This window comes from Centruroides sculpturatus, unplaced genomic scaffold (genome assembly GCF_000671375.1).
Source record: "Centruroides sculpturatus isolate CEXI.00-Female unplaced genomic scaffold, Cexi_2.0 scaffold1124, whole genome shotgun sequence".
NCBI lineage: Eukaryota > Metazoa > Arthropoda > Arachnida > Scorpiones > Buthidae > Centruroides > Centruroides sculpturatus.
Window position 1 is genome coordinate 24,711 of NW_019385396.1, and position 16,929 is coordinate 41,639.

At 31.4% G+C, this 16,929-nt stretch overlaps 1 protein-coding gene across 1 annotated transcript; it reads right to left on the reverse strand.

Annotated features, from left to right (window-relative positions):
* Window positions 1–495: 495 nt before the first annotated feature.
* On the reverse strand, window positions 496–16,620 carry LOC111638512 (c-Myc-binding protein homolog). Its single transcript, XM_023384228.1, has 4 exons — window positions 16,492–16,620; window positions 16,283–16,367; window positions 2,311–2,359; window positions 496–640 (listed from the first exon to the last, which is right to left on the reverse strand). The coding sequence occupies exons 1-4, from the start codon at window positions 16,504–16,506 to the stop codon at window positions 496–498; spliced, it is 294 nt and encodes a 97-aa protein (XP_023239996.1). The 5' UTR covers window positions 16,507–16,620.
* Window positions 16,621–16,929: the final 309 nt, after the last annotated feature.

Here is a 16,929-nt window from a genome sequence, read left to right on the forward strand (position 1 = left end):
TACAGAAAGATGCCTTGAAAAGACTAATAAAAACTATGTAACAGATTCTCAAATCTGTTACATAGTTTTTATAGTTTTTACATGAAATGAGAGACAGTGCAGGTTTTCAAACATGCTCTATACCCCTAATACCTCTATATCTCTACATTTAACCTTATGTTTGTATGGCACATTATGTATCAGAGCAAAGTGCCAAATGATAACATTTTTTCCAGGAGTGTAAAAATAAAGGATCATTTTAATAAATCTATTCTGATTTTAGTACTAATCAATCACAAAAAAATAAAACAACATTTAACAAAATAATATAGAGCAAAATTATTATTATTTTTGTTTGTTTAATTGAATTAATAAAATAAGCAACATTAATTATATAAAATTAATCAATCTTGCTTATTGTATAAAAGTAATTGAAACTTCTTTTTCACATTTTTAAGATAATTAATTAATATAGAGTCTAGTGTTATGAGTTTTAGTAATCTTTAGAAAATTGAATTATTCAATATCTACACATACTTTTGCAAGAAGATCATTGTTTTCTTCTTTTAATTCTTCCAATTTCTGTTTTGCTTCAATAAGCTGTTCTTTAAGTGATTCAATATTATTAGAATCATTAATTCCCAATTGTTGTTTAATATATCTATGGTAAAAAAAATAACATTGTTAATATAAATCCAATAAAAACATAATTAAGTTCAATAATGTTTTTTACTGAAATATAATTTATTTAATAAATCTTTGATACTTGCATCTGAAATACAAACTTGAGTTCAAAAATGCATACCAGGTGTATAAGCTTAAATCTGCTGTTTTTTAAATCAGAAAAACACGTGTTTTTTTTCTTAGAAAGCAAAAACAAATTTATTCAAAGTACTTTCCCTCACTAGTGACACATTTTTTCCATCTCTCAGGCAATGTGTGGATACCATGCCAAAAAAATTCCTTCTCTTTCAAGGCAAACCACTCATCAAGCCATTTTCGGACATCTTCATAAGAATCAAAGTGCCACTCAGTGAGCGCATGGCCCATTGATGAAAAAAGATGATAGTTGGAAGGGGCCAGGTCTGGTAAATAAGCAGGATGGGGTAGCACCTCCCAGTTGAGTGTCTCCAAGTAGTTTTGGACCAATATTGACACATGCAATGGTGCATTGTCATGGAGGAAAATCAGATTGTCGTGTCTTTGCTGATAATCTGGCCTTTTTTCACTCAGAGCACAGTGCAATTTGATCAGTTGTTGGTGGTAGTGGTGGGCATTGACAGTTTCACCAGGTTTCAGCAGCTCATAGTAGACAATACCCTGCTAATTCCACCAAATGCACAGCATTGTCTTTCGTCCAAAGTGATTTGGTCTTGGGGAAGATGTTAATGGTTTGCCTGGATCAACCCATGATTTCCTCGTTTAGGATTCTTGAAATATATCCATTTCTCATCACCAGTTACAATCCGATGCAGAAATGACTTTCTTTTTTGTCTGGTGAGCAAGATTTCGCATGTGTTTTGGTGTCGCTCCATCTGCCTATCGTTCAATTCATGCGGCACCCATTTTCCGATCTTCTGAATCTTTTCCATGGCACGTAGACGCATGGAAATGGCTGGTTGAGTAACACCCAATTGCTCAGCAAGCATTTTTTGCAATTGGGTATTGCCCTCATCCAAAAGAGTCTGCAGTTGATAGTCCTCAACCTTCCTGGGCCAATTTTCATGCTTCTTGTCGCTCAGGTCAAAATTTCCGTCTTTGAAATGACAAAACCAATCTCTGCATGTGGTTTCCGATAACGCACCGTCACCGTAGGCCTCCAAGCATTCGATGTGCTTCGGCAGCCAATTTCTTCAAATTGAAGCAAAAAAGCAAAGCTTGCTCATATGCTCTTTTTGTGGCACAAAACTAGACATGATTACAAAAAAAAAATATACGTTGTTGTATGAAATTGATGATGTGCATGGATTAATGTTGACAGATGTCGAAGCAACAAATGCTCACTTACACTATCTATTAGCAAACAGTGGATTTAAGCTTATACACCTGTAAAAACATTATAAAATAATGACTTTATGCATTTTTATGCAATTATTATTTATAATAGACATGCTAAATATATTTTATTTTTATGTTTTAGTTTTTACACTTTAAATTTAAAACTTAAATATCAAAATGCAAATTTTTCATAGTTCGTGATCATTTTATTTATATTAGTAAATACTAAATACCAGATATTATTTAGCATGTTAATCTTAACCAATGTATATTTATCATCTGACTTTGATATACCATTGATATTATAAATGAAAAAGTTTTTGGAAATATTACCTTAAAGGATCCTCTGGTTTATCCTCTTCTTCAAATAAATTTAAAAATGCTGCAAAAAATGAATTTTTCATTCATAAAAATATTTTTTTGAAATAATTAATATATGCATTAAAGATGAAATGTAACAAAAAACATACTTAAAAATATCAAACTTTTATTTTAATATACTAAAATGCTTTATATAAAGAATGTAGTCATACTAGAATATATACTTTATTATTCATTTCAAGTAGAATAACAGAAGTCAAGGAGTAACAATCCTACTGTGAATATCTCTCTCTAGCAGTTTTGTATTTGGTGGCACTATTCTGTACATTAGAGTATAAAAATCTGTGTATCTATAAAGTTTGTTGTTGTTCTGACTGTTCTACTGAAAATAATGTAGCCATTTTAATTTCATTCAACTCTGATGTAATTTCAAGCTAAAGTATTATATAAATAGTGACAAAATTTTATTCATGATTTATTCCTTTGCTAATCAAATGCATAGTAGTTAGTTTTACAATTTTCTTCCAAGAGTGCAGTAATGAAGTTACATACAATATACTCCTGATTATCTGGACTAATCATTGCATTATCTATATTTATTGTTGATTATATATGTTTCTGTATGTCTGTTTTAATGAAAGTTAGTCTATTTTTGTTTTATTTAGTTTTTAATTTCATATTAAATTTAACATAATAGTTTATATATTATGAATAAACTATTATGTTAAATTTTGAGAATGATAATTAATTAATAAGCTTTAGATGTGATCAGAGTTGAATAAAACTTTGTAAAGAGAAAATTCAAAAAAATTTATTGAACTAGCTCCTTGCAGTTCACTATGAATTTCTTGTATTATTAACCGAGAATGAAGGTTGTCAGCTAGATATCATCAATAATTTTGTGATATTAATGATTTATTGGTAAGGAAATGGTTCAAAATATTTTCTTCAAACAATTTTACAGCTTATTAAAAAAATATATATAATAAACACATAAGTGAAGCTTTGTTGTTCAAGAATAAACTGCACTTACTGTATTTGTTAGGCTATTTAATTAATGCCTTGACATTCTGGAAATTGTTCTAATACTCAATATATCATTTTAAATAGCAAGAGTTAACTATGTAGATTTTTTAAATTTTAATGCTAATACAGTGTTTGTATTCCTGGCATAAATTTTTATTGTGACATATGCATGCACAGATAATTGAGAGTATACTGTATTATAATGGATATTAGACTAAGGATAGTTAAAACAATGATGTTTCTAATGTATTATCTATTATCTTTTCACATTAGAAATCCATTAATTATTTTTATCAAAATATCTTGCATTTTTGTCCATTGTAGACACTCAAGGAGATAGTATTATCATATGTATGATCATGATCTGATACACAGTTCTAAGTAAAATATAACAATTGATAAAGATATTAATTAGAAGATAGCTTGTAAGTAGAATGCAACTATAACATTGATGAGGTTTATTGTTGTTTGTAGAATTTGTTAATGCAAACATAATGATAATAAAAAAATAACAAATACATAACAGATGAAATAGGATGAAAATTAGATTTTATCAATACTTATTGTAATTTTAATATAAATTTTTAAATTATGCAGTTTATGATAATGCTGTTTATGAATAAAAATAAGTTATGAATCATGATGATGATGATTGCTTCACTGCTTTCAATATTATACAAATGACTTTTTTTTTTTTTTTTACCAGACTGTAATGAGTAAACATTATGATTCTATGATCCACAAACTTGATTTAAGTACTTTTCATTCAGATAATGGTAAGTTACATTCTTATAGTTATATATTTATATATAGTTATAGAAAAATAATGTTTCATAATTATATTTTATATGAATTTGAATGAAGATAAAAGTTTTATTTGAAATTTTAAAAATAAAATATTTTTTAGCAGTTTTTTTTAAATGAAATTATAGTTATTGGAAATTTTTTGCTGATGAAATAACTACAAATAGTTTTTTGCCTTTGTTATGAATTTAAAATCCCAATTACTAATTTGAACATTACATTTAAAAAATACTATTATTTGATTTAATTTTTACATTTTGAAAATGTTTATCTTGAGTTATTTTTAATTGTATAATCTTAGACTCAAGATTCAAATTCTCTCACTTCAGAAAGAAGTAGCTTAATTAATCATGTATTGAACTTTCTTTGGTTCAAACACGATATAGTGCAATCACTTGACCACTTGGCATTTTTCATCATTAACTTTTATTCAGTTNTCAAGTAAACAATACATACAAGTACAGTACAGTATTTTCTGAGGAAACACTCGTACTTATTTTTTTTAACCCCATTCCCGATAACCCGGCATTTTCACAAACTCGGCCACCCTTCGGTCCACATTAGGCCGAGTTTTCGAGGTTCTACTGTATCAATTTCTTGTATTATTAACCAAGAATGACAGATTGCCAGCTAGTTAATCATCATAAAACATCATTAATTTAACATTAATGATTTATTGATAAGGAAATGATTTTCTTTAAACAAATTTACAACTTATTTAATAAAAAAATACAGTTTACACATAAGTAAAACCATAAGACATAAGCGCACAGATAATCTGCAAACCAGATAATCGCGAGTATACTGTATCTGAGATTAGGACTAAGGATCCTTACATGATATTACAAAATTTAATAAAATCCTGAATATTCTTCTTTTACAAAAAATGATAATGGATAAAAAGGAAAAAAACAGTTATACTGACTTCAACACTAAATAAAAATGAGTTAAAAGAAGAGAGAGATGGGAATGTGAATGAGCCAAAAAGAATTGCAACAATGAACACTTACAAGGAAAGGCCTTGTACTGTGTCTCAAAACTTAGAAATTAAATCAGTTCTATTTAATAGTGAACTGAATGCTGATTCCAAAAATGCCTTTGTGTACCTCACTACCCCCTAGTTTTTGAGATATTGTTAGTTAATTAAAGTTGACAATAAATGCAAGAAAAGACAAAAATTCTCTCCACAATATTTCATCTACTGCAAGAGCTTTCAGGATTGAATCTCTAATTTATTTCTTTTTTCAATTTTTAGGCTACATACTAATTTTGAGATTGGAATACACTTGTAATGCTGCCTTTGTTTCGCATATTTATTTGTACAATAAAAGTATAAAACAAAAAACTTTCACAGTTTTCATAATAATAATTATTTTCTTCTAATAAAGGAATTATTATTATTATTATAGTCTAAAACTTTTTGATCTGGTGTACTTTTCATATTCATTCTTAATGTGTATTTATATATCCAATGAATTTATTCTGACTGCAACAATAAAGTAAAAAAAAAATCCTGCAAAGGGTTGCATAATGTTCCTTTCAAAGACATTTTTTTTTTCTTAACTCTTCTCGCCCTATGGACACTAAGAGGGCCTCTTTTAGCAGGCCCAAGGCCCATTATGGGTTCGACCAGGCCTGCAATGGGGTGATCGGCTGGTGAGGGACAGGGCCCAACATATCCGAATGGACCACCCCCAAAAAATTCCTGGGGTTTTCTCGACACATCTGGATTCAATCCTGGGACCCCAGAGCAGTAGGCTGAGCGGCCAAGGTGCAGCCTACCCATCCAGCCCTTCAAAGACATTAAAAAATGTGTGGAACCATCTGTTATGATATTTTATTTAAAAAAAGCCTTTTTATATTATTAATTATCATAAAATGGNAACCTTACAGTTCACTATCAATTTCTTGTATTATTAACCGAGAATGACAGATTGCCAGTTAGTTAATCATCATAAAACATCATTAATTTGTAACATTAATGATTTATTGATAAGGAAATGATTTTCTTTAAACAAATTTACAACTTATTTAATAAAAAAAATACAGTTTACACATAAGTAAAACCATAAGACATAAGCACACACAGATAATCGAGAGTATACTGTATCTGAAATTAGGACTAAGGATCCTTACACGATATTACAAAATTTAATAGAATCCTGAATATTCTTCTTTTACAAAAAATGATAACGGATAAAAAGGAAAAAACAGTTATACTGACTTTGATACTAAATAAAAATGAGTTAAAAGAAGAGAGATATGGGAATGTGAATGAGCCAAAAAGAATTGCAACAATGAACACTTACAAGGAAAGGCCTTGTACTGTGTCTCAAAACTTAGAAATTAAATCATTTCTATTTAATAGTGAACTGAATACTGATTCCAAAAATGTACCTCACTACCCCCTAGTTTTTGAGATAATGGTAGTTAAAGTTGACAATAAATGCAAGAAAAGACAAAAATTCTCTCCACAATATTTCATCTACTGCAAGAGCTTCCAGGATTGAATCTGTAATTTATTTATTATTTCTTTTTTCAATTTTTAGGCTACATACTATTTTTGAGATTGGAATACACTTGTAATGCTGCCTTTGTTTTGCATATTTATTTGTACAATAAAAGTATAAAACAAAAAACTTTCAGAGTTTTCATAATAATAATTATTTTCTTCTAATAAAAGAATTATTATTATTATAGTCTAAAACTTTTTGATCTGGTGTACTTTTCATATTCATTCTTAATGTATATTTATATATCCAATGAATTTATTCTGACTGCAACAATAAAGTAAAAAAATACAGCAAAGGGTTGCATAATGTTTCTTTCAACAACATTTTTTTTTCTTAACTCTTCCTGCCCTATGGGAACTAAGAGGGCCTCTTTTAGCAGGACCAAGGCCCATTATGGGTTCGGCCAGGCCCACAATGGGGCGATCGGCTGGTGAGGGACGGGGCCCAACATATCCGAATGGACCACCCCCAAAAAATTCCTGGGGTTTTCTCGACATATCCGGATTCAATCCTGGGACCCCCAGAGCTGAGCGGCCAAGGTGCAGCCTACCCATCCAGCCTTTCAAAGACATTAACAAATGTGTGAAACCATCTGTTATGATATTTTATTAAAAAAGCTTTTTTATATTATTAATTATCATAAAATGGCAAATGCTTAATTCTGAAGATAGGAATGAGGTTTTATAAAAACTATAAATGCTAATAACAAGTAAAATCTTCATTAAGTCTGACTCCACTCAAAATACGACACAATCCTATCAATCTCCCCACTTTTTTATCTTTAATCCCCAAAATTTAATAGCATCAATCTCCCTAATACACAAACCTCCCTGCAAAATTTCAGAAAATTTTGACTAAAGAGTAAGTTTAGAATTCCACAAATCAAAATTATCTTACCTGTTCTTCACTTGAAGTCAGATTAGCAGTCATAATTTCTTTCATAGCTGATGGATCTTCTTTTAAAATTCCATTTGGTGTCATTAACTACTGAAAACAATAACCTGAATTACTAAAAATGACAGTATTACAATATTTTGAAAATAAAACTAATAAACTGAAAAGTATATTGCAATACTATTTTCACTAATACTGTAAAGAGAGTTTAAAGTATTTTTCCTTCTTAAAGAAAATGCAATAGATGCAATTAGATTACAGTTCAGAATTACAGTAAGACTCCGCTTAATGCTGATTCGATATAACGTGGTCTGCTTGAAGCCTAAAAAAAGCTCAAAATTTACACTGATTTAAATTATTGCAGCATTTCATTGATTCATATATATGATTATTTGCAATCACAAACCAATTAGCAAAAAGTGGCAAAAATATGTATTTTCTTTAAATCTATGTTTGTTTGGTGCAATTTTGGAAAAAATATATCATCATCGATGCCATAGGAAATATTGACTTTGCTTGGCAAGAATTAACTGATAAATGCCTGAACGAACTGTGGAAGAAGTTATGGCTAAAGGTATCCAAGAATTCTCAACGAGAAGAGCCTATCGCTGTATCATTACGTTATGTTGACCAAACTCAACCTAATCAACATACAAGGACTAGGAGATATGGACAAGAAGGATATTGAGGAGTTACAGCAGCTTTCTGGTGAGAGCCTTACCAATGTCAACCTTCAAGAACTGGGAGAACAAGAAATTCATGTGGAACTGGAAAAGAGAGATTCTGAAAACGAAGAACCCAAAATGTTTCTCTACAGATTCCCTTAGTAAAAGTTTGGTAAGGTAACTGAAATTGATCAAATTGTAGCAAATGATCCAGATTTTGAAAGGAGTGCAAAAGCAAAATGAGGCATTTTGGATGTGATCTTCTGCTACCGACATTTGCTTAAGAAAAGAAAAAAGTAACAAATGAAACTACAGGACTTTATTGCAAAAAACAAGAATTTCAGAAAAGCCAGGACCGTCCTCACAAAAAGTAAACTTTGCATTTCTGTGTGAATATGTTTGTGTTATTTAACATATATTATTATACAAATTAATATAAAAATAACCTAAAGTAAAATTTTTTAATTTTTGGTCTTGTGTTTGCCTATCCCTATTTACTCTATGTTAAAATGACCTAGTTTAGCGCTTTGTTGTCTAGGAATGCATCCCCACGTTAACGGGACATTCCAATTTTCAACGCTGACTCAGCGCTGATCTCAACATTCGTTAAAATTCGTTCCTTTTTTCAACGTTGAGGTAGTGCTGTTGTCAGCGCTGACTCAACACACTCAGCACTCAACAGATATGTTGACTGCTACTTTCCAATGAATTGTGGGTAATTGGTAAGACATNAATCAAAATACAACACAATCCTATCAATCTCCCCACTTTTTTGATCTTTAATCCCCAAAATTTAATAGAATCAATCTCACTAATACACAAACCTCCCTGCAAAATTTCAGAAATTTTCAACAAAAAAAAAAAAAAAAAGAATTATTAAGCTTGAAAGGGGGCGAATAAAATTGTGTCCCCCATACACAGAAAAACAAAACAGTTTTTTTTTGCATTTCTTGATGTTTTAAGGTCCCAACTTCATAAATGTAAAAATCTTGGGAAGGGATCATTGTTTGACCAATTGCCATACTTTTTTCTTCTGTTATATATAACAGCTGAGAAAGTAATCTCTCATATTATTAAAGTTTGTCACAATAAAACAGAATAATTTACATTGTCATTGTTAACTAGTATTTTTTTTTTTTGTGTTTTATTAATATATAAACATCTCTAAGCCCAAAGTTATATTAAAGCCAAATGATTTAATCCAGCATTCATTTGGTGTTTTATTAAACTGCTACAATTTGCTACTGCTGTGTTTTGTGCTAAAATTCATTGAAATTTTTGCCTCATTATCTGCAGAACTTTACAGTTTAGAATATAGTTATTTTTTATTATTACTTTTATTAGTTATTTCTTCTAATTTATACCATTTTCCTTACTGTTATTCAAACATTTCAAAACAGTGGAAAAAGTGAATCTTCAATAATGATAAAATTTTTTAAAGTAGATAAATCCTTAATATTTGTATTATTGATATATCACAATGTAAGTAGTAGCAAAAATTGATACTTAGAAACAATTCCAAGTACAGTCGACCCCCTATGACATGGGTTCACATAATGCGGATTCGTATATTGCGGTGAAAAAATTGTGACTGTATTTGTATAAAGACGCTAAAAGAGATTCGTAAAATGCGGTAAAATGTCATCGCTGACTTGTATTGCGACAGGATTGGTCTAATCTGGACCAATAGTGGACGAGCAACTGAACTACTTACATGCTACGGAGAGTTTAGGCAGGTAAGTTGAGTCTGTACAGTATATAAATTAAGTACTGTAAGTCTAATACAGTACTGTAATTTTATACATTTCTTGTGAAAAAAACTTTTCTTATTCAATGGCCATAAAAATTATTTCTATTAATGATGTCTCCAAAGTTCAATGAATTTTTCGCAGAAAAATAACTTATCAGAAAACACGCCCGCCATTTGATGCACTGCTCCATGACGAAAACAAGCTTAAGCAATGGCATCATCAAACGGTGCACACTCGGTAAATAATCCTATTACAATTTTTTGTTTATAGCATAGTTTATATGGATTATTCCCAAAAAATTATACATGTTTTGGAAATGTTCAGTCAAATTAGTCTAGCATCGATTAATTTTATGGAAGAAAACCTTTCAAACAGCCGTAGTCCGTAAACTGCACATGTGCCGGGCTGTGATTGGCTCATGTATTTAAGGATTCCTACAACGNTAAATTAAGTACTGTAAGTCTAATACAGTACTGTAATTTTATACATTTCTTGTGAAAACAACTTTTCTTATTCAATGGACATAAAAATTATTTCTATTAATGATGTCTCCAAAGTTCAACGAATTTTCGCAGAAAAATAACTTATCAGAAAACGCGCCCGCCATTTGGTGCACTGCTCCACGACGAAAACAAGCTTAAGCAATGGTGTCATCAAACGGTGCACACTCGGTAAATAATCATTTTTTGTTTATAGCATAGTTTATATGAATTATTCCCAAAAAATTATACATGTTTTGGAAATGTTGAGTAAAATTAGTCTAGCATTGATTAATTTTATGGAAGATAACCTTTCAAACAGCTGTAGTCCTTAAACTGCACGTGCCGGGCTGTGATTGGCTCATATATTTAAGGATTCCTACGACGTGAAATTCTTATAAAGTGGAACATATCTATCACATTATAGGGGGGTAGACTGTACTGAACCCATATCAGTAAATAGTGAAAGCACAGTAAAGCATGATATTTTCCAATATTTCAGTTTCATCATACAGTGTGATGGTAGTATCAACAGAATTATATGTACAAGGATAAAAGTAATCTGGATGTGATAAAAAATTATAGAATCTCTCTTAAGCTACATAACCAATAAATAATTGAAAATTGTGCAAATTGATGACAAAATGCACAAAAAGTTGTCTACAATGATATAACAAGAGGACAGCACTAAGGTGGAACAAGAGTGGGTGCCAGCCTACCTAACATTTTCTCACTAATCCATCTGCCAACTCTGAAATAATTTATTTGAATCTATCTACACTGACCATTATTACAAGTTTCTTTAAATATGAATTGATTGTGTACCAAAAAAATGATCTATTCTCAACTTTTTTCCATTTACTGAAAATCAATTGTAAATTTAAAAAATTTGTTTGATGATAAAATATGCAGATAGGTACTATCTGCATATGCCCCACTAAAACAATACTTCAGCACACCTCTGTCCTCCAGAATGAAAATCCTAGTGCCGGTGCTGATGACCACATTTCATTGGGACCTTGAATAAGTTCTCGCTGTTTTCCAACAGATGGTGTTACCAGAACTGCACGCATGTAGTTTAAGATGGTGGCACATCTGTAAGAAAGTACCATAAGCAAGCTTGAAATTCAGTATATGTCATTTCATCAAAGTGTAAAAACTTTTTCCATAGTGTTAAACATGTCGAGTTTCATGCCAAAAAAAAAAAAAGTGTATTTGCAGGAAATTTTATTGCACTATTTTATTCAAAAAAAATCTTCAGCTGAAGCACACAGAATTCTTGTTGAGACTTACAGCGACCATGCTCTGTCAGAAACAACATGCAGAGATTGGTTTAGACCAGGGCTTCTTAAACTTTTTTTATTCAGGACCCATTTATGATTGTGATTTTTTTCACAACTCAAAAAATATAAAATAAGGATATATATAAATTTGCAAAAACAATAATGATGTACTACCACAGTTCACTCTTGTGTTACAATGGAACAGAGACAACTGAATACACTGAAAATTGACAATACTACACTAGTTCAAACCACAGTGTTGCTGAATCATTGTCTCACTGCACCAGAAGTGACACAAAGTGCAATTCACAAAACCTATGACACAAAGCGTGCCATTTTCAAACTCTCACAAATTATTTTCAATATTTTGCATTAAAATCTCATGACCCCAAGATTTCACTAAGCAATCCCAAATGGGGTCGCGACCTATAGTTTAAGCAGCCCTGGTTTAGACGCTTCAAAAATAATGATTTTGAAGTTGAAGATAAAGAATGCTCTGGCGCATCGAAAAAGTTTGAAGACGAAGAATTGGAGGCATTGCTTCATGAAGTCTCATGTCAAATGCTAGCTGAACTTGCAGAATCACTAGGAGTTGATCACACAACAGTTTTGAAACATTTGAAAGTATTAGAAATGATTCAAAGATAGAAGATCATGGGGTAAACCCAGCCATGCATCAACATTGTTGGCAAAGCTGAATATCCATGGTTTGAAGCTTCTGCTCTGCATTTGGTGGGATCAACTGGATGTAGTTTACTATTAATGGCTCAAACCAAACGAAACCATCACAGGAGATTGCTATCAATTACAATTGATGCATTTGAGCTGAGCATTGAAGGAAAAACACCCACTATACAAGCAGAGACATAACAAAGTGATTTTGCAGCATGACAACGCTCAGCCACATGTTGCACAACCAGTGAAAACCTACTTGGAAACACTTAAATGGAAAATCCTACCCCACCCGCCATATTCACCAGACATTGCCCCTTCCGACTATCACTTGTTCTGATTGATGGCACATGGCCTGGCTGAGTAGCACTTTCATTCTTATGATGCCAAAAAATGGGTCAATTCTTGAATAGACTTAAAAGACATGTTGTTTTTCCAACATGGAATTCAAATGCTGCCAGAATGATGGGAGAAAGTAGTGGCTAGTGATGGACAATACTTTCAGTGACATGTTTTTTACGACTTTTTTAAAATAAAACATTAATTTTCACGAAAAAACAGTGAGAACTTATTCAAGGTACCAATATAAGCAAGACCTAGATACAGCCCACAGGTTTAAAGACAATGGCCCCATGGCAGACNGTAGACTGTACTGAACCCATATCAGTAAATAGTGAAAGCACAGTAAAGCATGATATTTTCCAATATTTCAGTTTCATCATACAGTGTGATGGTAGTATCAACAGAATTATATGTACAAGGATAAAAGTAATCTGGATGTGATAAAAAATTATAGAATCTCTCTTAAGCTACATAACCAATGAATAATTGAAAATTGTGCAAATTGATGACAAAATGCACAAAAAGTTGTCTACAATGATATAACAAGAGGACAGCACTAAGGTGGAACAAGAGTGGGTGCCAGCCTACCTAACATTTTCTCACTAATCCATCTGCCAACTCTGAAATAATTTATTTGAATCTATCTACACTGACCATTATTACAAGTTTCTTTAAATATGAATTGATTGTGTACCAAAAAAATGATCTATTCTCAACTTTTTTCCATTTACTGAAAATCAATTGTAAATTTAAAAAATTTGTTTGATGATAAAATATGCAGATAGGTACTATCTGCATATGCCCCACTAAAACAATGTTCCAGCACACCTCTGTCCTCCAGAATAAAAATCTTAGTGCTGGTGCTGATGACATTTCATTGGGACCGTGAATAAGTTCTCGCTGTTTTCCAACAGATGGTGTTACCAGAACTGCACATGTGTAGTTTAAGATGGTGGCGCATCTGTAAGAAAGTACCATAAGCAAGCTTGAAATTCAGTATATGTCATTTCACCAAAGTGTAAAAACTTTTTTCCACAGTGTTAAACATGTCGAGTTTCATGCCAAAAAGAGAGTATTTGCAGGAAATTTTATTGCACTATTTTATTCAAAAAAAAATCTGCATCTGAAGCACACAGAATTATTGTTGAGACTTACAGCAACCATGCTCTGTCAGAAACAACATGCAGAGATTGGTTTAGACCAGGGCTTCTTAAACTTTTTTTATTCACGATCCCATTTATGATTGTGATTTTTTTCATGACTCAAAAAATATAAAATAATGATATATATAAATTTGCAAAAACAATAATGGTGTACTACCACAGTTCACTCTTGTGTTACAATGGAACAGAGACAACTGAATACACTGATAATTGATAATACTACACTAGTTCAAACTACAGCGTTGCTGAATCATTGTCTCGCTGCACCAGAAGTGACACAAAGCGCAATTCATGAAACCTATGACACATAGCGTGCCATTTTCAAACTCTCACAAATTATTTTCAATATTTTGCATTAAAATCTCACGACCCCAAGATTTCGCTAAGCAACCCCAAATGGGGTCGCGACCCATAGTTTAAGAAGCCCTGGTTTAGATGCTTCAAAAATAATGATTTTGAAGTTGAAGATAAAGAATGTTCTGGCGCACCGAAAAAGTTTGAAGACGAAGAATTGGAGGCATTACTTCATGAAGTCTCATGTCAAATGCTAGCTGAACTTGAAGAATCATTAGGAGTTGATCACACAACAGTTTTGAAATATTTGAAAGTATTAGGAATGATTCAAATGTAGAAAATCGTGGAGTAAACCCAGCCATGCATCAACATTGTTGGCAAAGCTGAATATCTATGGTTTGAAGCTTCTGCTCTGCATTTGGTGGGATCAGCTGGATGTAGTTTACTATTAGTGGCTCAAACCAAACGAAACCATCACAGGAGATTGCTATCAATTACAATTGATGAATTTGAGCCGAGCATTGAAGGAAAAACACCCACTATACAAGAAGAGACGTAACAAAGTGATTTTGCAGCATGACAATGCTCAGCCACATGTTGCACAACCGGTGAAAATCTACTTGGGAACACTTAAATGGAAAGTCCTACCCTACCTGCCGTATTCACCAGACATTGCCCCTTCCGATTATCACTTGTTCCGATTGATGGAACATGGCCTGGCTGAGCAGCACTTCCATTCTTATGATGCCAAAAAATGGGTCAATTCTTGGATAGACTCAAAAGACATGTTGTTTTTCCAACATGGAATTCAAATGCTGCCAGAATGATGGGAGAAAGTAGTTGCTAGTGATGGACAATACTTTCAGTGACATGTTTTTTACGACTTTTTTAAAATAAAACATTAATTTTCACGAAAAAACAGTGAGAACTTATTCAAGGTACCAACATAAGCAAGACCTAGACAAAGCCCACAGGTTTAAAGACAATGGCCTCATGGCAGACCAAATAATGATCGCAAGACATCATTAATTAATTAATGCAGATATCAAATTTAAGCATGTACACCGAAGTGCTACTTTCAACCAAGAAAAATAGCAGGATAAGATCTGAATGGCACACCATGTACCTGTAGGGACATTACTAAGATGAAGGCCAAAATGTAAAAAAATTTACTGCAATCATATTAGGTCAATTTATCAAACTTTGCCACTAAACATGAAAGTACAATTTTACTAAGATGGCGATACACTAAGCTCTCATTTTACTGACATTTACTACAAATATTGTTATAACTAAGAAATGGAAGTATGACTCATCATTAAATACTATTAAAATTTTTTGCATCAAAATGTATTTACATACTTTGTATCTAATCATTTTATTAATGAATTCACAAAAAGATACCATATCTTTGTTCATTTTAAAAATGTTTTAGTATAATGCTAAATGCTTTGTTTCTTAATAATTTTGTATCTCATACGTAAATAAATTTAACTCAAAAATTGTGATTTAGTTAAGTAATAAAGTAATATATTTAATGATACGTACATATTACTAATATTCATTAAAAATATTTTAACTTATGCTAATAACGTAATAAGTTTATTAACAGTACAGAAATTAATTTGTTACAGCCAACGGTCATTTTCGGGGCCCGAGAGACAGGACAGAGAAAAGCGTACAGACACGTGACACACTTCTCTCCAAAAATTCATAACCATAGATTAAATTGTCTTCTGTTTAAGAAATAAAAAGATTTTTGGGTTAAAGTCCAGATACGTATACCGTCATGGCGACTCATCTCTGATTCCAGCAAACAAAAGAAACAGTGGGGACGCATGTTCTAACCTAACCTATTCTATTAAATTACCATAATTACTACCAACCAAATTATTAGAATAGGTTAGGTTAGGTTAGAACGTACGTCCCCACTTTTTGCTGGAATCAGAGATGAGCCGCTTGACGGTATACGTATCTGGACTTTTAACCCATAAGACAAATAATTCTTCTGTCTCTGTTCATTACACTTAAGTGCATTCTTAAATACTTCTAGGACAGTTAAAAATGAACGTTATAATACCCATTGAACACAACAAACCTTTAGTTAAAGAATCAAAGATGCCAACGCTTTCTAAATATTTTCTGAATTCTTCTCTTCTAGGATTCACCGAGGGAGAAAATACCTTTGAACGGGAATAAAGTCAATATTCATTTCAAATCTTAAATATAAAAATGTCATCGAATATATTTTAAATTTAGAGACAAAATATTTTTAAACGTTGGTAGAAAATTTATTATGATAATTACCCTGTACGAAGTCATTAGAAAGCTAATTAAAATCTATCTCAAAAATATAAAAATAAAGCAGTATCACTGACAAAATAAAGATAACCAGAATAAAAATGAAAGCACGTTTTAGCTGGATGAACAGTGTTGCCACACGTTTTTTTAATTTCGAAATTTCAGTAAAAATTTGTATACAATATGTCTATTAAATATAATTATTAAAATTATAGATTTTGTAATGTTTTAATAAACATTTAAATGTTTCTTATAATAATAACTTTAAAAATTGACTTTTAAATCGGAAAATTATTTAATATGTTTATATTTGAATAAAATAATTATTTACGGTCAAAGATGATGATAACATACCCGTATCTGTTCAGCAATTGATCGGATTAATTACTTCGTTTAAGTAACTATAAATTTTTGATTTTTAAAATAAATGATTTATATGTTACT